Source organism: Fistularia commersonii, chromosome 4 (genome assembly GCF_037954325.1).
Source record: "Fistularia commersonii isolate RoL2024-O1a breed Wild chromosome 4, RoL_Fcom_v1.0, whole genome shotgun sequence".
Classification (NCBI taxonomy): domain Eukaryota; kingdom Metazoa; phylum Chordata; class Actinopteri; order Syngnathiformes; family Fistulariidae; genus Fistularia; species Fistularia commersonii.
The window spans coordinates 6,246,731-6,269,950 of NC_141287.1; the positions used below are offsets into that span (position 1 = coordinate 6,246,731).

The 23,220-nt window shown below is 43.8% G+C and overlaps 1 protein-coding gene across 8 annotated transcripts; it reads left to right on the top strand.

Annotated features, from left to right (window-relative positions):
• Positions 1-5,221: 5,221 nt before the first annotated feature.
• LOC147234496 (cohesin subunit SA-2) lies at positions 5,222-23,193 on the top strand. Of its 8 annotated transcripts, XR_015106018.1 has the most exons (35): positions 5,222-5,337; positions 5,419-5,572; positions 5,681-5,764; positions 5,845-5,932; positions 6,455-6,619; positions 7,390-7,486; positions 7,603-7,679; positions 7,765-7,836; positions 8,024-8,228; positions 8,319-8,470; positions 8,562-8,635; positions 8,715-8,838; positions 8,950-9,048; positions 9,487-9,566; positions 9,754-9,861; positions 9,942-10,062; positions 11,251-11,368; positions 12,813-12,916; positions 13,533-13,628; positions 13,718-13,804; positions 14,460-14,660; positions 16,078-16,154; positions 16,798-16,885; positions 16,984-17,064; positions 17,428-17,520; positions 17,606-17,780; positions 19,220-19,294; positions 20,301-20,437; positions 21,092-21,193; positions 21,270-21,421; positions 21,494-21,622; positions 21,699-21,889; positions 21,970-22,036; positions 22,108-22,309; positions 22,393-23,193. XR_015106018.1 is itself a non-coding variant. In XM_086144919.1 (34 exons), the coding sequence occupies exons 3-34, from the start codon at positions 5,727-5,729 to the stop codon at positions 22,229-22,231; spliced, it is 3,597 nt and encodes a 1,198-aa protein (XP_086001045.1). In that variant the 5' UTR covers positions 5,222-5,337; positions 5,419-5,572; positions 5,681-5,726; the 3' UTR covers positions 22,232-23,193. The 8 variants fall into 8 exon arrangements, 7 of the variants coding, with proteins under 7 accessions (XP_086001045.1, XP_086001040.1, XP_086001042.1 ...); XM_086144919.1 differs by having other exon boundaries at positions 22,108-23,193; XM_086144914.1 differs by having other exon boundaries at positions 21,970-23,193.
• Positions 23,194-23,220: the final 27 nt, after the last annotated feature.

The window sequence follows — 23,220 nt, forward strand, 5'->3', positions numbered from 1 at the left end:
TTTCCGCTGCTTGTCCGAGAAGAGGCCCAGACTTCCCTCTCTCCAGCCACGTGGACCAACTCTTCTATCCCCAAGGCGTTCCCAGGCCAGCCTCAAGATGCGGGTCCTCCCCGTCGTTTCCTCCCAGACGGACATGCCTGGAATATCTCCCCTTTCGAGGCGTTCAAGATGCATCCTGACCAGATGCCCGAGCCACCTCACCTGACTCCTCTCTATGCGGAGGAGCAAGACTCTTCTCTGATCGCCTCCCGGATGGCCAAACTTCTCACCCTATTTTTAAGGGAGAGTCCGGCCACCCTGTGGAGAAAACTAATTTCAGCCACTTGCATCTGCAATCTTGTTCTTTCAGTCATCACTTACAGCTCGTGGCCATAGATGAAGGTAGGAACGTAGATCGACCGGTAAATTGAGAGCTTTGCCTTCCGGCTCAGCTCCTTCCTCACTGTGACAGGATGCATCACTGTCACTGGGATGCATCACTGGCATTCAACCTGTTACCGGTTGAGCACCATGGTCTCCGATATGGAGGTGCCAATCCTCATTCTGGCTGCTTCACATTCATCTGCGAACAGCTCCAGTCAGAGCTGCAGATCGTGGACTGATGAGGCCAACAGAATCACATCATCTGCAAAAAGCAGAGACTCGACCCAACGGCCACCCAACTGGATCCCTTCCCCCAAGCTGCACCTGGAAATTCTGTCAATAAAAGTTTATGAACAGAATTGGTGACAAAGGGTCCAACTCTCATCGGAAACAAATCCAACAGGCGACGGGGCCCAAGGTCCAACACCGGTCATACAGAGACCAAACAGGAAGTATAATGAGGTTCGATACCCTATATTCCCGGAGCATCCTCCACAGGATTGACCGCGGGACACGGTTGAATGCCTTCTCCAGATCCACAAAAGACATGTAAACTGATCAGGCAAACTCCCATGCCCCCTAAAGGACCCTTGCAAAGGCTATAGAGCTGGTCCACTGTCCCACAACCGGGATGGAAACCACACTGCTCCTCCTTTTTTTTGAAAGAGTTGATCACCGTCCCCCGGTCTGCAGAGGCATGTCAGCCAGGACAACCCTACAACATCCAGGACCTTGAGGAACCCAGGGCGGACCTCATCCACCTCCAGGGCCCCGCTATTGAAGAGCTTTCTGACTGCTTCAACAACTTCAGCCCTGGAAATGGGGGTGTCCACTCCTGTGTCCCCTCTGGCTCTGCTTCCTCATTGGAAGGCGTTCTGACGAGATACAGGAGGTCTCGGGAGTATTCCTTCCACCGATCTACAATGTCTCAACTTGGGATAAGCAGTGCCCCGCTCCCGTTGTACAGAGTGTTGATGAAGAACTGCTTACCCCTCCTGAGCTGCCGGACGGTGGACCAGAATCTTCCCCAAACCCTCTGAAAGTTGTTCTCCATGGTCTCCACGAACTCCTCCTACGCCTGAGTTTTTGCCTTGGAGACCACCGAAGCCGCATGCTGCATGGCCTGCCGTTGCCTGTCAGCTTCCTCTGGAACCCCACAGACTAGAAAGGCCCGATAGGACTCCTTCTTCAATTTCAGTTCTCACCCGCTGGTGGACCCCAGCGGTGAGGGATGCCAATCCGACAGGCACTGACCGCCCTAAGGCTGCAGTTCCCTCATTCCTCTCCTTTCCAGAGCATACCTTCCCCTCTCTAGATTTTCCTCAACCTGTTCTCTGCTCTCACTGCACGTCACAATGTCATCCGCAAATATCATGGTCTATGGAGATTCCTGTCTAACCTCATCTGTCAGCCTGTCCATCACCACTGCAAACAAGAAGGGGCTCAGAGCTGATCCCTGATGGAGTCCCACCTTCACCTTGAACTTCTCCCTCACCCCTACAGCACACCTCACCACTGTCTCAGACAAGCATACATGTCCTGCACCAGTCTAACATACTTCTCTACTACCCCAGATTTCCTGATACAATACCAGAGTTCCTCTCTTTGCACCCTGTCATATGCTTTTTCTAGGTCTACAAAAAGACAATGCAGCTCCCTCTGGCCTTCTCTGTACTTCCCCATTAGCATTCTCAAAGCAAATGCTGCATCTGTAGTACTTAGAATAGTTTCAAATGATTTGCAGTATTTTTTGTTGAGCACTAATTTTGAACAACTTGTTTATTTAAGGAAAAGTTCCAGAAAAAAAGGGTTGGAATTTTTATTTATTTTTTGTATTGTGGTTTCTGAACACTACCTAAAAGTTTTTTTGTTGCCATTGAATTCTTTGTGGGAAAATAATATTTTGTTCATTAAGTATTTTCTATTTAAGCATAAACTAATTATGCCTTGGGTTTTGACTATTTAATAATTAAAAAAAGGAAACATCACATAAACACTAAAGAGTTGTGAAAATTTGGTGTGATTTAACAATTCGATTATGCATCCCACTTACAGTTGGAAGAGTATCATTCTCGATATTGGCGATACCATCCCTGTATTTACTTGGTATCGCGTCAATACCAAAACATATAATTAAGATATATAGTGAGGCATTCCTTACGTGGTGGAAGCTATACTTATACAAACAAAGATACAGTATATGGCCAAAATTATTGGCTCACCCATCCAAATACTCAGAATCAGCTGTTCTAATCACTTCCATGGCCACAGATGTATACAATCAAGCCCCTCGGCATGCAAACTGTTTTTACAAACATTTGTGAAAGAATGGGTCGCTCTCAGGAGTTCAGTGAAGTCCAGCATTGAACTGTGATAGGAAATTTCCTCGCTCCTAAATGTCCCACAAATCAACTGTCAGCTGTATTATAAGAACATGGACGTGTTTGGGAATGACAGCAACTCAGCTACGAAGTGGTAGGCCATGTAAACTGATGGAACAGGGTCGGCGGATGGTGAAGCGCATAGTGCGAAGAGGTTGCCAACTTTATGCAGAGTCAATCACTACAGACCTCCAAACTTCATTTGTCAAGAACAGTGCACTGAGAGCTTCATATAATGGGTTTCTATGGCGGAGCAGCTGCATCCAAGCCACACATCACCAAGTGCAATGCAAAGGGTCGGATGCAGCCATGTACAGCACGCCGCCGCTGGATTCTAGGGCAGTGGAGATGCGTTATCTGGAGTGACGAATCACGCTTCTCCATTTGGCAATCTGATGGACAAGTGTGGCAGTTGCCAGGAGAACGGTCATGTCTGACTGCATTGTGCCAAGTGTGAAGTTTGGTAGAGTGGGGGTTGTGGTGTTATGGTGTGTTCTTCAGGAGCTGGGCTTGGTCCCTTAGAACCAGTGAAAGGAACTCTGAAAGCTTCAGCAAACCAAGACATTTTGGACAATTCCATGCTACCAACTTTGTGGGTGCAGTTTGGAGCTGGTCTCTTCCTATTCCACCATGACCATGCACAAAGCAAGGTCCATAAAGACATGGATGACAGTCTGGTGTGGATGAACTTGACTGGCCTGCACGGAGTCCTGACCTCAACCTGATAAAACACCTTTGGGATGAATAAGAACTGATACTGAGTTTTCTCTATATTCATAGCTATGTTATTTCGACTACTCACATGAAGACAGCCAGACGTTTGAGCACAAATGGCCTTCATCCTTAAACAGGAACCTACCCCCATAATCGTAAATTCAAATGAGCATAATTGTGCTGTATGTAGATCAGTGGTAGAGCGCATGGGTTCAATCCCCGGCACCTCCACTGTAAGTCGCTTTAGATAAAAGCTAATGACTGTAACATCTTCGAACAGGAACCTACGCCCATGAATGTAAACAGGAATTACCTTCCCCTACATATGATCCTGTCAACAAGGCCAGTAACACATTGACACAATACACATTCACACGATAAAAAGCCGTGCAAGGAGGAACTCAATGGGATTCTCTAAATCTTGCCTCCAAAGAGCGAGTTGAGTCTCCCCCTCTGCAGAGCTCAAAAGAATAGTCGCTTGTCTGTGTTATTTCTTATGACAACCTCACTCTCCTCTTTACAGGCTTCAACTTAGAATAGCCTGAATTAGAATTACTCTCTAACACTGGGAGCCAGGCCTTTTCATCCAACATCAGTGTGTGAGTGCACAAAAGCACTTCTACGGGAAGAATGGTCAAAAATTCCCATAAACACTGGAGAACAGTGGAGAGTGCGGAAAAGAGGTCAAGAGACGGGTTCAAGCAGGTTGGAATGAGTGGAGAAAAGTGTCAGGGGTACTATGTGATAGAAAACTGTCAGCCAGAATGAAAGGAAAGGTGGACAAGACAGTGGTGAGACCAGCGATGCTGTATGGACTGGAAACAGTTACAATGATGAAAGACAGGAGGCAGAGCTAGAGGATACAGAGATGAAGATGCTAAGGTTCTCTTTGGGAGTGACCAGGATGGATAGGATCAGGAATGAGTCTATCAGAGGAACAGCACATGTTAGATGTTTTGGAGAGGTCAGAGAAGCCAGACTGAGATGGTTCAGTCATGTACAAAGGAGGGATTGTTAAAATATTGGTAGACAGATAATGGAATTGGAGCTGCCAGGCAGGAGGTCTAGTGGAAGACCAAAGAGAAGATTTATGGATGTAGTGAGAGACGATATGATGGTAGTTGGTGTGAGCGAGGAGGATACAGAGAATAGGGTCAGATTGAGAAGGTTGATTTGCTGTGGCGACCCCTGAAGGGAAAAGCCAAAAGGAAAGAAGAAGAGGAAGATTTGAAACTATCGTAATCTCTGCATCGTGGCTTTCACTTCAAATGTCGACGCTTCATTCGCGACAACTTGATACGACTGTGCTTGACATCACTACTTTTACGTTTTCCCATCCTCCTGCTCCAAACCCTGTCAAAGCCGGACCACATCCTGTTTATACAAGGCTGCAGTCCAGTGATCAGCAAAGGGCCGTACAGTGACAGTGAATATAAGGTATAGGGCCGCCCTATACTTTATAATCTGGGGTCGCAACACTATTTTTTGCAAGTCCAATGTGTGTGTGGGAAATCTAACACACAAAAAAAAACAAAATGTATCGGCATCAGCGCGCTTGTTTTTGCTTTTGAAAAAAAAAAAAAAAAAAAAAAACAAGTGAAAAAAAAAATAAACAAAGTATAAACTCGACGATGTTTCTTTCCAAATCAACGTCACGTGGACGTAACACAAGACGCCGGAGGCGGGACAATCTGTGATTGGCATACGTCACAAGCCAATCCCGCGTTTCGTCTCTACCTTCTCAGCCAATCAGAGCGTGTTTAGTTGTCCGGCGCCTTGACTGTGAGAGTCACGGTAAATTGTGAGGAAACGTTTGGAAATATTTGCATTATTTTGGTTGTGGAAGTTGTCAGCTTCGGAAACAGACGTGACTGAAAGGGTGAGACTCACACACGGAGCGCCGGCTAAAATGTCCAATTCGCTAAATTAAATATTCCGATAATTTCTTTTGTCATTTCAGTATCGGGGAAAATATGTCACGTTCCAGTGATAGTAGAGTCGTTTAAGTGTGTTTCCAAATCGCAGGGGACCGAGCGTCCCCCCACCTCCTGCCGGAGTGTCCTTGAGCAGCCCCGGGACTCCACGCCTGCCCCTCCCGGGAAAGAATCACCCGAGTAGGTCCCCCCCGCCCCCCTGAATCCCTCTCCAGTGATCGCAGCAACAACAAAAGCCAACACTCCCCGGTTTTTGCGTGTTTTGAATGGAAATCGGTGACTTCCCAGATGCAGAGACACACACCTGAGTCCCGCACACACCTCAGAGCAGGAGATGATCTCGGAGCCCTCAGCGGGGCCGTCGGAGCAGAGGTGACCCGACACTGCAACACACCGACAGGATGTGGTTGATCGTTAACACACCCTCTCTTATTTTGGTTTTTCTTCCTCAGCAAACATTCCCGAGAAGAAACAAACTCCTCAGGATCTTCCGGACACTCAGAGGAGGAGTCGGGGAATGAGAACAGACAGAAGAGGGTGGTATGAGAATGAAGCTTCATGTGGTGATCCAGTCTCACTGTTTCCCCATAATCTTGCTCAGATGCTGCTTGATATTTGTGTTTTTTTTTTTGGTTCAACACATAGATCGGATAAGATCAAGGAAAAAGTAGTGAAATATGGTGCCTTAGCTGCACTCATACATTTTAATTAGACCATTTGGGGTATGTATCTTGTCATTTTCTTTTAACTATCTGCCAAATTTCAGCTGATGCTGTGTGATATTTTTTTTTCTTCAGTTTTCCTCGTGATTTTTAATCGTTTGAATTGTGGTTTTGCGTGTTTTTTTTTAAACATCCCTTTTGTTCATTTTTTCAGATAACCATGAGGTAGTTTTAAAGTCATTGTTCATCTTCTTTTTATAATGGCATTATAACTTAGTTTGTGAAAACAGCGGGTCCTAAAAAGTTCTTCTCCTGTGGTTTTGAAAGCTATTTCATTCATCCAATTTGATTGAAACATATGATGTGTCCTGACATCCCTCTCTGTTCTATTATTAAACAGAGAAAGAGGAAAAGAGCACACAAGGGTTCAGAGAATGACAAGAGCAAAAATACCAAAGTCAGCTGCCGCAGTGGTAAGAGAGGATGTGGTGGTCAGAGTAAACAGAAGCAGGTGGAGGCTGTCACCCTGTTTGAGGTGATCACCATGGGGAAAAGTGCCATGAAGGTATGATACGCCTCCATAACGGACACCTACAGCCGACAAGATTATGCCTAAATAGAAAAAATGAGACCTGTTACCGGTGACGATGTTTCCTCTCATCCCCTCAGCCGGAATCACCACATCTACCAGTTTGCATTGCTCGTAAAAATCATCCTGAGGGGGAAACACATTTAAATCAATGGCCCTCCTGGGTTATGTTTTTATATTTTTCATTTTGACTAATTGAACACAATTTGAATTGATCGGCACTTTTATCATATTTGTTCATGTCATTTAATGATGCTGTGTTGGCACCTCAGTGAGAGGATGGGGTTTGCTCTTTCCATGTGGTGGTGAGGGCTGCAAAGTCACCTAAATACAGTCTTGAAGTAAAATAATTATGATATATATATATTAGAAAGCAGGTACCAGATATAAGGATAAAAAGATTGAAAAACATGATTTATTCTTAATAATTATAATGGCATTTGCATATACATTGTGCTTTTGTATAAGCAGATATGTTGGTATCATGTCAATTAATGTAGTTAAAGCTGTTACTAGTTAGTAGTAATAGTTTTGTCTGTACTTTGTCCTGCAATGTAATTGTATCCTGCTGTTCCTTGGTTTAAAGGCAGATGTCACAGTTGTGTTTATGAAAGCATCTCAGTATACCTGCTTGGACGACAAAATGTTTTTTGTGTTGTTGATGTTTATGATTATGAACTTTTATGTATGTAGAGATAAACTTGAAAACTGAGAATTGTCAAAAAAAACTTGCGGTTTCTGAACAGTCAGTGATCGATGATTGGATCGAAGCGTATCAGATGGACAGAGACTCCTCTCTCCTTGATCTCATCAGTTTCTTCATCCAGTGCGCCGGGTGCAAGGGTAAGAAACCAAGAACACAACACACACACACACACACACACACACACACACACACACACACACACACACACGTGTGCATGTATTCACTTATTACAAGTTACCTCCTGTGTGTCCAGGTGTGGTCACAGCAGAGATGTGTCAAAGCAAAGAGGACAGTGATGTCAGGAGTATGATGGTGGAGAAGTTGGATGAAGTATGTGAGAGTTCTCTCTTCCATTGTCTCTTAATGTTGGATCACCTGTCAAACTGCTAAAATTGTATGATACCATGTTTTCCAGGACACTGGTCTGCAGTACAAGAAGTTTCTTGCTTTTCCCTGGATCCTCACTGTCACGTGGCCCGTGGACTCAGTCAGTTGTCTTTTTATCTTTTGTTCAGTTTGAGTCAAATGAATTTAATTTGATCAAATCCTCAATCTGCTTTGCAATCAAAATCCATAATTCTTTTCCCAGCACTTTCTTATTCTGCACTTTAGTTTGTTGCATGAAATTGCTTTGATTTGATTTTTATTTCCCGTCTCTCTCTCTTTAAATGCAGGACAGTGTGGAGTATCCTCTAACACAGTCTGGACAGAGTGGCCGCTGGTTCCACTCTGAGTTCTGTGACTTCGTAGCGGTGCTGGTGTTTCAGTGTCAGCACAGCATCATCTTTGACAGCTACCTGATGAACACACTCATTTCGCTGCTGTCCGAGCTGTCTAGTTCTTACATACGCGCCTTCAGGCACACCTGCACACTAGCAGGTAAGGGGTGTATCTCCTCCACACGTACAGATAAGTACATTCAATACATCAATTCGTACCCTGGGCTTTTATTCGCATCTTCCTTGTAAGCGGTGAAGCTACTCAGCTCCCTGGTTGGTGTGGCCCTGAGCCTGAGTGCCGGCATTGAAAACAGTCAGAAGCTGTACAACGTGCAGAAGATGAAGACAGTGAGACAGAAAAGCACAACTCAACTAGACAGAATACAGCGGAATATCACTGAGGTAAGATCTACTCAGCCTGCCGCTCGTATCGAGAAAAGTCAAATCTTCTCTCATAGGTTTGACCGATATCTATTTTTCTCCCTTGTTTAAGCTGCAGGAGAAGAAGGCAGAAGTAGAAAGCATGATGGATGCCATTTTCAAAGGAATTTTTGTCAATAGATATCGGTACACACAATATTTATGATAATATTAACTCAAAGTCAATTTTCAGAGGGAGCTGATTTCTCTCCGTGTGTCCACACAGTGATGTGCTTCCAGAAATCCGATCTATTTGTATGGAGGAGTTGGCTACGTGGATGAAAAGCTACAGCTCCATGTTTCTCAATGATAGCTACCTGAAACACATTGGCTGGATGATGCACGACAAGGTACACATCAGATTATTGTGTAACTGTGTATGAAGTCGACAGCAATAGATTTAGGCCCATTTTACTCACAAAATACTCAAAAATAATTTTTACTGATGTATATTCTTTCAGATACCAGATGTGCGCCTCAAGTGTGTGTTAGGCCTCCAGAGTTTATATGGAGATCCTTTCCTCCTGCCGAAACTAGACCTGTTCACCTGCCGATTCAAGGTAACTAAATTTTCGTAAAGCTCGATTTAAAAGTCTGACAACAAGCGGAAACTCGAACTTGAAATCCAGGTAACAGGCATCAACCATGGAATATCACCGGTTCAGTTTTTTTAATAGGTAATAAAACTGAACAATCCAGAATCCACAAAATTATCAGCTGAGTTATCCTCAATAGTGTTACTCCAGGTTTCAATGCAGCTAGGTAAATCTAAATCTCCAGGTCTCAGCTAACTTTTCACGCTCTTTACAGTGACTATTTTTGCACAAATTAACTAACAAACAACCTAAATGAGGCACTATGTTATTAAATGTAACATAGTGCAGAATCACTGACAACTCAAAAGCATATTAAGGTCAAGTAAGGCTTCTATTGGACCCCAAAATACTACCAATATTTTTGAGACTGTACATATCATTTATGTGACGTGTGTTTGCCAGGATCGGATAATCTCCATGGCTCTCGATAAGGACAGCGAAGTGGCATTGCAGACCATGAAGCTGCTGGTAATAATCTCCAAGTGAGTTGCTGCCAGTTTGTTTACGTTTTGTATTTTCTAGGCTGGTAACCAGGCCCCACCCCCGAGATGTTTCCTGTCGCCTTTTTGTCACTGTTGCTTCCCGTTTGTCATCCCTGGGGCCATCGCACTCTTAACTTGGGACCATTTTGTGTCTCAGTCATTCCCTTCATTCTGTCTGCCTGCTCAGAACATGTGATGAGGTTCTTGGCCCCGACGACTACAAGCAACTCCTTCAGTTTGTTTACTCCTCACAGCGCCCTCTGGCAGCCACTGCGGGAGAGTTGCTTTTCTCAAGGTGGGTAAAGTTGAGTAATTCGGGGGGAAAAAATGCTGTGGGAAAAAAACAACTTGCTTATTTATTTTGGTCACTCTCAGGCTTCTCAATGCCAAGGCCTTGGTTTCTGAAAGTCCAGACGGCCAAACTGAGGAGGAGGTTCATAAACAGCAAACAGTTGTTAGACTGAAGGCTCTGCTGCAGTTCTACCTGGATTCCAAGGTGAAATATGCCCCCTCCTCGTCAAAAGCACAGGTTTTGACAACATTTTGAGGAGTCCACAAGACTTTTTTTAACCGTAGTATTTGTCCCAGACTTTCTGATCCACAGTTGCCATTGTATCTCTTTATAAAATCTTTCTCATAGAAATATGTAAGCATAAGGCCAGTAATTCCTATTGCAACACACTCCATCAGGGATCAGCTTTGAGCACCTTCTTGTTTGCAGTGGTGATGGACAGGCTGAGAGATGAGGTTAGGTGGAAAAAATCTAGAGAGGTGGAAGTATGCTCTGCAAAGGAGAGGAATGAAAGTTACCTCATGTTTGGGAATGAGAGGAACCTGAATGGAACAGTGAGGCTACATGGAATGGAGATTTAAAGGTGGAGGATTTTAAGAATTTGGGGTCAACAGTCCGGACAATGAAGAGTGCAGAAAAGAGGTGAAGAAACACATTCAAGCAGGTTCGAAAAGGTGGAGAGAAGTATTCAGGTAGTGTGTGATAAAAGGGTTTCAGCCAGAATGAAAGGAAAGGTGTACAAAACAGAGACTGGCGATGCTGGCTGGTTTGGAGACAGCAGAGCTGAAGGTAGCAGATATGAAAATGTTGAGGTTCTCTTTGGGAGTGACAAGGATGGATAGGATCAGGAATGAGCCAATCAGAGAGACAAAACATGCTCGATGTTTTGGAGGTAATGTCAGAGAGGCCTCATTGAGATGGTTTGGTCACTTACAGAGGTAAGATAGTTAATTTATTGGTAGAAGGATGCTGGGGTTTGAACTGCAAGGCAGGAGGTCTAGGGGAACACCAAAGAGAAGATTTATGGATGTAGTGACAGAAGACATGAAGTTAGTTGGTGTGAGAGAAGAGAATACAGAAAATAGGGTTCGGGTGAGGAGGTTGATTCGCTGTGGCGACCCCTGAAGGGAGTAACCGAAAAGAGGAAGAAGGATTAAAATGATCCATATCTTCAAAATTAAATCCTGCCTGGAAAAATGGTGGTGGTGTTTGTGTGAGAGGCAGCCTTACAGAGAGCCCGTTTCTCTTTCTGTGGTTGCCATCATTTCATTACTGCTAATCCCTCTGTTTTTCTGAGAACATCCTGACACACTGGAGGATATGACTTTGTTCATATCATCCTCAGGCCAGCACGGCTGTCGATATAAAACTAACAGGTATGTGTCCCCGCAGATGCACGAGCACGTTGTGTATCTCGTGGACAGTCTGTGGGACTGCGGGGGAGCGCTGCTGAAGGACTGGGCTACCCTCACGTCGATATTGCTGCAGGAGCCTTGCTCACACAGCTCAGGTCAGAAAATGTGTGCATCGGTGGTGATGAGGTTATAAATTAATCTTGGAAATGATAAGGGATTGTTTGAAATTCAGTGCAAATTTAAACTTCACACAATGATAGGGTTGATTTCCCATGTGGGGCAAAATTTCCGTCTGTCAGTGGTACACGCTATGTGTTCTCCATGTGACATATAAAGTAGCCCAAGGGCAAAATCCAGTCCGTTTTGCTTTTTTTTATCTGGCCCGCCAAACTATTTTAATAATCACTTTCAATCAATATTGAATTTAGAAACTCCTTATTTTTTCCTTTTGTTTAAGTTTTTATGGATGATTACATACAAAATAATGTTGGTACATTTATATGATCATTAAGGATTTGAAAGTTGAAATAATATGCCAAAAAATGTTAATATTTCAAATGCAATTTTCATTTTGTTCAATATATATGATACCTAGTTGGCCCGCGCATAAAAATTAAATAAGAAATGTGGCCCACCAGCCCACCCCTGTGTTAAAGTATCATTGTTGTAAATTATTTTTGCTAAGCAATCACTTCTTGGTAATAAAGGGTTTAACCCTCAACCATTATCAACTTTTTTTCTAATGCACATATCAGACACATTTAAATTAATGTTAATTGAGTTTATAATTTACAACTCTATTTCTTATTACTGTAATTTCCGGACTATTGAGGGCACCTGAATATAAGCCGCACTGTCTAACAATAACTAAATAAATGTATGTGTATGTGTACATATTTAGCGCTTGTCTTATAAGCTGCAGTTGTCCACGTTGTAACATGAGATGTTCACACAGAAAGGTGTTACACAGAACCATTTTTTTAAACTTTTAATTTAATACATGCCGGTAACGTCCACAAATAGATCCTGGAAATACTTTCTTCCGAACAGTACCTGTAACACAGCTAATGAAAAAGATTAATAACTAATAACGAAAGAAAAAGTCCATCCATCCCCGCCTTGTCCTACTCCAGTTGATAGCTATCTTTGTTTTCATCCTGCGCACTAAAAGCATTAAAGTTTTCTTCTTCAGTGACGGAATTGAACGGCCTCAGAATTTCACGGTAATTTCATTGGTCCGATGTGACGAGGTTAAATGTTCCGGCGGCACGAACCTCATTAGCCCCCCAAAAAAATCCATAAACTAGCCGCATCGTTGTTGAAGCTGCAGCGTTCAAAGCGTGTGGAAAAAAAGTAGTGGCTTATAGTCCGGAAATTACGGTTTTTAGAGGGCGAACGGTCTAATGTGTGTGTGCGTTCCTGTGATTGGCGGCTTTTTGCTCAGTGTCAACTATGACTGACTGAATGAATGAATGGATGTATGTTGAACCAAGCTAAAATGATTTTTCCACTGCCAGTTATAATATTTCAAATAGCTCAGTGTGCGTTAAGCACTGCATCCTCGGGAGAAACAGCGGCACATCATGTTTGTGTGTTTAGGTTTTACTGGGACGGAACAAACAGTGCTTGTGGAGATCTTGGCGGCTTCTGCGCGTCAGGCCTCAGAGGGACCAGCACTAGCGGGCAGGAGTGGAGCTAAAAAGGTTGGTTTAGGTCCGGTTATTTAGGAAATCCATAAATAGCTGAGACCTATTTGTAACACTGACCTGAGAACGGGACATAGAGTGGATTACCATCAACAGTTCATTGTCATCATAATGTGATTTAAAGTGACAGAACGTTCAAGTTCTTTGACACAGCTGGACACTCATGAAAAATGAAGGTACGAGATTAAGAATAGTGTCTAAATATTTCAAGAGTACACAGGCACGTGCCCGATATGTATTACGGATGAAATATTATACCGCTTAACTTCAGCTTTCATGTTGTGTAATGGAATCAGCAAAGTGGCCTACGCGCCATTCGTAGCAGTTCTGCTAAAGCTGAAGGACTACTTTTCAGTGGAACCATGTGAACGGACTGTAGTTCAAGGATTCAGCACAGGCAGGACACCAAGAGGTACCAGGGGTAGATTGGTGTTCAGGCCAGTGAGAGAGGCTGTCCTGGTGCAACCTTTGGAGTATAATTCACTCTGGGAATGTCTCCATAGTCAATATTAACACAGGCACAGGTGCTGTGGAGGCTTTGGGAATACCAGTGTGTTCTGTAATAATATAAAGCAGCAGAATTACAGTCCATAGCACTATATGTCTGATCCAGCAGGTGATGAGTGCAAGAGAAAGGAAAGTTCAGATTGAAGACTGTACAAGACTCACTGAGCACCTCCTCGTAGTGCTTCCTCAACTTCTCTCCAAGGTACCTCATCCATTAATACCGTGGTCTCCTTTTATCGCCTTTATCTCTGAAATTAATATCTTGGGCCGTCCCGATACTTTCCATCGCAGTTCTCGGGTAACATGGATGCTCTTGCCGACCTCATGAAGATTCCCCAGTATTTCCTGCCAGAAAGTCCCAAGGCTGAACTCACTCAGGTTCGCATCAAGCTTCTTGAACCCTCGTATACTCAACACGTTAAGTGTAATTAAAATGATATGTGAAATGACACAGCCCTTATCTTGTATCTTTAAATTTCCATGCCAGTCCAAAAACGAAAATTGGATAATCTAACTGTAAGAGATGGGTGATTACTTGGCTACGCCTCATGCATATTTTGATTCAATTTTCATACGTTTAATTACATTTTTGTCTACATTAATGCATGCCTACAGCTCTTACTTGTTCTATCTTTACTGTCCTTGCTGCTGTTGACACCTTGAATTTCCCTACTGTGGGACTAATAAAGGATTAAACTTATCTTATTCCATAGAAGCTCAAATTAGAGCACAGTACAGATAGGATGCTGTAATTGAGCATGTTTTACCGGCCATGCAGGGGATATACCCTCAGGGTTTTTGCTATTATTATAGTTGATCTATTCATTACTTGCAAGGATTTGTTTCTTCATTTACTCTGCTTCTTCATCTTCAAATATGATCATGGTTACTTTTGTTCTTTTCTGTCACGCTAATAATGTGAAAAAGGGACGAGAATTAAAAAAAACACTAGAGGAGCTGTCATTTAACTTTTTCAAAAAAAAAAAAAAAAAAAATCACCATTGCTCATGTTAAGTCTTCTCCCCTCCCTCAGGCGTTAACCATCCTGCTGGAAGAGATGAAATCTGTACTGGACCTCCATTCGGGCCCAGCTATTCTGGAGGCGGCGGCCCGCACGTACCTCAGCCTGTGTGTGGAGGAGACCGCCTGGTGCGTCGTGGCTCGGCCTGCCAGGGACTCCCTGGTTCAGCTCTGGGTGGACCAGCTGACTGCGCTGCTGAAGGACACGCTCCAGGTGAGGTTATACTGTGTGCAGACAGCCCACCATGGAAACACGTTCAATTGGAATTGCTCTGCTTGAATAACTGCACTAAGGAACAGAGTTTGAAGTGCACAATTAAGAAACGAGTTAGAAAATTCAAATGTAATAACCTTGAAGGGATGTGTGATACTATCAAGCTGAAATTTCAGTTCTCTGTATATATTTAAATCGCTGTCCCAGTTCACGTTTGCTCTTCAATTACTGTTCATTAATAGAAAAACCTCAACGGACTAAACCTTGCAAAAGGCCCATCCAAAAGAAAATTTGGTGTATTATGCAGGCGTTTTAAACACAGAGGCCGGAGAGCTTGTCCTTGTCCCGATATTTGTCAGTCTGACGGTGTGACATGCTTAATCCCACAAAGTTCCAAATAATGATGAAAAAAGGAGAATGCAAGTTTCGTCATTGTTGTGACCCCCCATTTTTCTCAATGAAATATATTTCATGGCTTTTATGGCTCTCCCAGTCAAAAAGGTTCCTGACCCCTGTAATAGATGGATGGTTGGTTCAGAATGACACATATTTTTGATTGGAGGTGACATTCAAACACACATTCAATGTCAAGTGGTACTCTTTCGATTATAAAAATGATTCCGTTTATCAAACTTTAAAATGGCAATGTTCGGCCCCCAGCATAGGATCATAAAACGCCCTGCACTAAAATATTCACAGCACCTGAAAGAAGCCTGGAGAACTTCTGAGGCTCCTTCAATGATTCTTGGAGCAACTATTGAAAAATGCAATCACTTTTGGATGAAAGCTGTCACTTTACAACACAAACATCGGTTGGGAATTTTCAAGTCTTTTGGGAATTTTTTATGACGAGGGATTTAAAAGGTTGCACCAAATTACCTGGATCAAATTTATAACCCTAAGCTGATATCAAATATTGAAATGTTCATTTTGTAATTTGGTGCAACAGCACTGCTTAGTTGGCGATTGTTGAGCTGTTCTGTTTCTTGTTACCTTCATAGCTGCTGATAGTTGTAATACAGTTTTTGATGTTGCAATACTACTGAGTACGGCTAATATGTACTCAAATTCTCCTTTCCAGATAAGTAACTGAGTTCAGTGGTGACCTGGTTTGAGATGTAATGAAGCAACATGAAAAAAAAAAAAAAAAAAAAAAAATGTATTCTGCCGGTCCAATTCGGGACCCGAGAAAATAATTTTTACCGTGATTTCAGCAGCCACGTCCCCGAAAGCCTCTCAGTTATTCTTCTTTATTTGGGGATTATTATCCGTCAAAGTTGACCAGGTCATGCAGGACATCTGTGACAGTTTGTCTTTTCATTTTTTTTCGCATAGCTCAACTTTTGATACGAAACATCCATGAAAGTAAGAGCTGAGGTGACTTGACACGATGGCATACTTTTTTTTTCTCTTTCAGGGCGACGTTTTTTGTGCGGATGAGGTGGAAACCGGGAAAATCGTGTCCACGCTGAGGAAACTCCGAGCTTTTCACAAGTAAGCTTTAACACAGTGGTCCCCAAACTATGCGCTGCCTCCACATTTTGCCCGGCACCTAAACAATACCAGAGATGCATTATAATTTTTTTTTTCATTCTGGCCACATAATTGTGACTTGTACATGAATAGAACGTAACATTCTATCCCACCCTTCTGCTGTCTGTGCAAAAATCTAAAACAAAATCCTGGACACACTTTTGTCAAATAACATGGAATAATGGCGAAAATATTAGGTAAGAGAAAAATAGATTCAGAATGCAGGGTATTTAACCTGCAGTGGACAAATTATTATTTTTTTTGATCAATTCAAAGAAAGGGCTCTTTGTCTCATCAGTCAAGAGATGAGAAAAAGACGTTATTTGTTAATAATGTTATTATTTATTTTCTGATTTTCCTGTCAAGACCCCAGAAAGGGTTCATTTTTGGTTATGGGTGGCTTTCTGGAAAACAATAAACGTTTACGTTTAGACACCTCTGCGATCGTCACATTTTTTGTTACAAACCGGCCCGGCCCCCCGTCAGAGAAGGGAAAAGTTATTTGGCCCTTGCAGGAAAAAAGTTTGGGGACCCCTGCTTTAACAGCTCCTCGCGAAGCCCAAAACTGTCTGCATTCACTGACCATGTGCTGTCGCTGCGTTAGCTGCCACGATCTGTCCCAGTGGAACGTGTTTGAGTTGCTGTCGCCGCTGCTGCCGGTGGAGGGCGGCGCGGGAGGAGCCCCATCCGAGGTACAGCACCGAGTCCAATACTTGGATCGATAGCTAATCCGTGACGCCGATTCCGTGTCTGCTCAGTGTCTTCCCACTCTGTCCGTGTTTGACCAAAGGTGCTGCTGGAAGTGTTAAGGTGTCTGTGTTACTCCATGTTCTGGTCGCTCAGCACGAGCGGTGAAACCTTGACGTCCAGGGTGAGTCACGATGGCTCCTCTCCACCCACACTTTTTGAATAAATTACCAAACAGATTATGCCGAGCCGGGCTGTCAGCAGGTTCTTGAAGAACCGTGAGACTTACGGGATGGTCTTCATCCACCCAGTAAGTAGATGAACAAAATTAAATAGCAGTGATGATGAGAAAGACACCTCCTTGTTTTTCAGTCCAACATAAACATAGCTGTTGATCCACGTGCTAATGTCATCTCCCACAATCTGAACAATCAGGCGGGACAACTGCTGACGGAAGCATCATTGGGGCCTCCTCAGAGATCGCATGTCAGTGTGTTTCGTGCGTGTGTTTGTGTGTTTTGTGTGTGTGTGTGTTTGTGTGTGATAGGATAAGGCTCTAGCTCAGAGGTTGCAGCTACGTCTGTTCAATGACCGAAGTCACCGCTGTCTCTCCCACCCGGATCCTGGCGTGAGGCAGCAGGTCAGACACCAGAAGACATGGATGTTCAGACAACACACACACACACACACACACTCACAACTTCCCTCTCCTTTTCTTCTTCTAGGCTTTCCTCGGGGTCTGTGATGTTCTGACTGCCCACTCCTACCAGATCCTCGTGTGGAACCCAGCCTCCCACGGCCCCCTGCTCTACACCCCCAGTCCCAAACTGCAGATGGCGCTGTTGGCCTTCGTATGCTTGAACGTGTTTGCTGGTCCGGCCGGCCAAAGCCAGAGTCGGGGTGAGCCTTCGTCTGCCTTTGCGCTCTCCTCTCTTCTGTGTTTGGCTGATTTAGATGTTTACTGTCTTGTTTGAGCTTGAAACAGGACACTCGTGAGAACTTTGTGTGTGTGTGTGTGTGTGCGTGTGCGTGTGTGTGCGTGTGTGTGCGTGCGTGTGTGTATGTGTGTGTGTGTATATGTGTGTTTGTTTGCTGCTATGGGTTCGATGAAGATGCAGAGGGATTGAAGCCACTAAAATTAGTATTTGTGAGTTAGATTCCAAATAGGTCATATCAGGAAAATTCAGACAAGTCAGAACAATGGAGGTCAAAGGTGTGCCAAAATCAGTGTATATATATATATATATATATACACAGACATGTAAAGAATTAACTTAAAAATATATATTGCAGTTACAATACATTTAAATATTTTATTTGGTAAGAATATTATTAAAAACTAGCTGTTGATTAAGGGAGTGCCTGATAAATATTATCACATCTGCTTTCTTTTTTAAGCCCACCTCCCAAAGCTAATTGGCTTTGTTTTTTTTTATTCTTTTATTTGATTGTCAATTTTTGCACATTTTTGGCCATGCCAGTTTTCACACATTGCTCTTCCCCCCTTACATTTAATTAAATCTAAAATACAATGCGCTATGGATATTGTGGTGTATTTCGGTGCAACCTGTCATTCACAGCAATCATGGCAGAATATCAGGAAAATGAACACAGTATGCTGTGACTCGTATGCCAGGTTGCGCTGTCGTCCCACACACACACTCACACACACACAAACACAGAGCTAAGCTGCAGCACAGACTGTGGTCACTGAAAACTAAAAATATCCCCCTATTTTGTCTGCAGTTGTATTTTTTCATGTATTAAGAGAGGAAACCGTTGAAAAATGCTGATCTCAAAACGCTGTGCGGTCGCTAATCATCGCTGAGCATTTTCAGGATATGACTCATTTAACGGACACAAAGTTGCTTTATTGTCACATATTTGCTTTTTTATAATTAGAAGCAATATATTTATAACCCCCTACAAATTCTTACATATCATTATCTTGTTCTTGAAATTGTAATGAGTGATGAATACTAATTTGCTTTTATTATTGTAAATGAAGAAACTGGGCCAATAAGCAAACCGTGAGATGAAGAGAGGTGAACGTTTCTATGATCCTTGATTATATGTTATTTTTTCATTTAATTGGCACAGTGTGTGATCACTTACAAAAATATATGGGATTATTTTTAAGTAATTCATTAAGTAATAATAACATAATACGCATACTAATTCGTCAACTTGCTAAATTATTCCGTAGTTGTTCTTCCCCTAAATTAAAAAATCGACTATCCCTGTCTTTGACAAAAAAAAAAACTGTAACTATTAAATCTTGATACTTGAAACGTATATTAAGACACATTGCTTTTATTCACTTGAAGCTTGTTTTTTAGGAAGGCAAACCGCCGCGACCACACGGCCCCTAATTCCTCCAGAGGAGACCCCTGAGAAGGTCGTCTATGTGGAAGGTAAACTGCCAGTTAATGACCCTAATGCAAATAATCCTGCGGGCTGAGGGGGAAGCACACTGTCCATTTATTCCTTCCCCCGTCTCTGCAGGGCCGTCCGTGGTCGCTCTTGCACCCGCCATTTGGACTTTGTCTTAGATATATCGATCCGGAGACTCTGTTCGTGTTTGTTAAATCCTTCGCACGTACCTAGAAAGTTCGCAGGACCTTTAGGAAACCCCGATATTCCGTCCAGTAGACGGCGCTCTCACTCTGCCGGCCCGCAGCTTTCCGGGAGCGAAAGCCGCTCCGGTTCTGAACATGTCGGTTTTTTAAAAAACGCACAGCCACGCGGTTAATATCCAGCCGCACAGCTGAAAGGAGGCCTGTGGGAAACAAGTCAGACGTGCACATCGAGGTTGGCCGGTGAAAGGCAACTCATGGATTGGCTCCGGTCGGGCACAAGTAACACACCTTTATTATCTCCGCGATCGCTCCTGCTTTAACTCACATATTGTGTCCAAAATATGAGGCGGTCCAGAGAAGTCAATAACGGCCCTGCTGGGAATCCTTTAAATGTCCAAACAAATACAATGTAGGATTATTGGTTTGTGAACATGTAATAAAAACCCATTGCTTTATTGGATTTGCCTGGTAACAATTTTGATTTATAGACAGTGTTTTCTATTAGCTGCTGGATCAGAGAGCGGCGGGGGGGCCGGGGCACGGAGTTAAAATATAAAATCAGGGCAATCTCTTTCCGTGAGAAAATTCCATTAACTGCGGCTCACCTCCGAGCCCGTTTTATTAGCCTTGTGAATGATTGAAGCCACATGGTGTCACAACCATAACTCCGCTTTTATGTTATTTTTTTGATTTCCACCTGCTAAAGCCATTGTTCCGAAACGAACTAAAACACGTCGCCGCCCCGCCTTTTCTTCCTCGACTCAGTCAGATTCCTCGTGATTGATCGCTCCTCTTAACTTTTCCTTTCCGCCGCACTCCCTCCTCCATCCGGACCCTTCAGCCGGTGAACCCTCAGAGGTGGAGAGGCTGGAGGACCTTCACCGACGGAGAACCCTGCTGGCGGCCTACTGCAAGCTGATAGTGCAGGGCGTGCTGGAGATGAGCCTGGCGGCCGAGATCTTCATGTACTACGTGAAGGTAACGTCTCTGGAAAATGAGCGAAAACCACTCGAGCTTTTCCCCGGTGCTTGCAGTCGTGCCGACGAGTTCACGAGTTCACGCTCCAACCAGTGAAATGCTAAACTAGACTTTTACTGTTGTATTATGAAAGCTGGTAACAACATATTTTGTCAGATTGTTTAAATTCTTGCTAAATTTGTAACAAGCATAAAACGACTTGAAAATCTGTGTACGATTTTCAAACGGTTTAGGAGAAAATACCATAGTTAGGAATAAATCACGACACCTCCTTAAATCCATAAGTCATCATAAAACTTTGAATTCCCTTTTGATATGACCTTTACATACCCAAATGTTTCCAGAAATCATTTGAAAGTGATCTAAGATCGTTTTGAAGTTAACCCCCTTGTAATCAATTTGAAAAAGTGAACCTAATATGAACGCAGAATTGCCAAAAAAGGCAAACTTCATCTCAGATAATATATCAGGCAAACGTTATATCAAATAAAATCAGAAAGTTGACCATTTCAGTGTATGAAAAAGGGCCGATGGTTTGAAGTCTTAACTATTTAATGGTTTTTAGAAGGGTTTGTGTTGTTACGCTGTGAGAAGTCAGAAGGCCGCTGCCGACCTTTCAACAGTGAGGCTGGTGTGTGTTCGTCCTGTCCGCAGTTCTACAACGACTTTGGAGATATCATCAAGGAAACAATTTGCAGAACCAGGCAGGTGGACAAGATGGAAAGTGCGCGGACTCTCGTTGTCTGCCTGCAGCAGGTACACACACACACACACACACACACGAGCACACTCGCTGTGAGGCACTGAGGTGGTTTTCCCCTTTGTCCCCCAGCTGTTCGTGCGCCTTCAGCGGGAGCAGGGGGACGAGGAGAGGCCTCACACGGGGGTCCAGACCTTCACCAGCATCAAGGAGCTTGCCAGGCGCTTTGCCCTCACGTTCGGGGACGTCGTCAAGTTCCGTGAGAGCGTCGTCCTGATCCACAGGTCGGCCGCTCTCCACCGCCACACCATATTGTTTTTGTGCTCCGGCATCAGCTGTCGCATGTGTTTGTGCAGGAACGGCATAGACTTCGTGTTCCAGGGCTTCAGCCAGTCCTCGGAAACGCCGACCCCGCCGCACCTCTCCTTCCTCGCTATACTGGCCGAATTCTCCTGCAAGCTGCTAAAACCCGACAAGAGGACGGTGTAAGGTGGCGCTTGTTTGCAAGCCGGTACCGAACCGCTTGCTGTCCTTCCTCACGGAATGGCTCTCCGTCCCCAGGTTCTCCCTCTTGCAGAGGAATAACGCGGAGAATGTTGTCAACCTCAGAGACGAGTGCTGGCAGCCCCTTTGCTACTACCGTTCATCTCTGTTGGCCGCGGCCGAGGGGGAGGACGGCGCGTCCTGCATCAGCTCTGACAGGAAGCCTGGCCCACCTGCTCGCTCACCCCTCCTCAAACAAAAGCTAGAGGGTAGCATAGAAAAAACAAAAGCACACACCTATACTGGAGTTATTTTAAGGTCAATAATGCAAATACTCTTGTTTTCATAGGGAGCAAATCTCTGGCCCAACTCGAGTCCAAAGGCACAAAATCTCAGCAACTCTGCTTCAGTCCCAGGTGCGGCTCAGGCAAGATCCCCTCATTCCTGCACCTCACATTCATTCCTCTGTCCTCCTCTGACTCCGCAGCCGTCAGGAGAAGACCCCCCACGCCGAGACATTCTCTTTCCCCGTCGACCCACTGGCAAGAAGAGTGACCGTCCTCGGTGCCGGTGTGGAGGAGGGCGATGACAACGTTGAGGTGGAAGTGTGAGAACCACCGCTCATTTTCCCGGACCGCTATTCCAATTTACGATATTTTTGAGATACAGACACCCGTCTCTTGGAAAATGTAAATTGTCCTCTAAGGTCAACAGGTCCGACGAAAGAATGAGTTTAATCCCTTTTTCAAGTTTTGTTCAACTCCACTTCCAGGCTGTGGGTCACAGCGGGGAAGGCTACGATGAGCCTGGAAACACCAGATGACGTTCCTGATGAACACTGGCGCTGTACAAAATACAGAGTACACCCACAGCATGCAACACATCGCAGTAAACATTATACTGACATGATACCAAAACTAGAGCACCGTATGTGTTAATATGCGGCAGAAATCGAACGCCGATTAAGTGAATTTCGAGTTTCAGACATTCGATAGAAGGGTTGATGCGCCACTGCGGGTTCAACACTTTAATACTCTTATGGATAAATTATTTAGATGAATGAAACCAAGCATGTCAGAAAGGCTGGGAAAAACAAACAAAAACACAAGCGCTTTATACGCCTCAAGTAAAGGAGGACCAAAACTGTTGCCTGTATTTATATATATTTATTTATACACCACTTACGTGTGGTAGCCAGCTGTTTTGGTGCGTTAATGCGGGGCGGCGGGGGGGGTTATAAATTGGGATCTTAAAATATATTTAACCATCTTATTCTCTGAATGTCCATCATGTCACCATAGATGGTCTGCACATCTATTAGCTCTCCCGTTAGGAAATGCTGCTCATGTATTTTGTCCTAACATTGACCTACTTATACAGAATTATGTACAAATACTGATCACTTGCACAAGTTTTCTTATCGTAGGTCATTTCTGTGTTCCAAACCCATTTATGCAAGTAAAAAGATCATTTTGTTAAAAGCTCATCTCACTTTTTCCTTTCCTTCATCAGTTTACAGCAGCAGCGACTGCAAGATTACAAAGCGGCGATAATAAAATTGTTCCATAACAAACTTTTCAAATAACTAAAGCTTTATTAT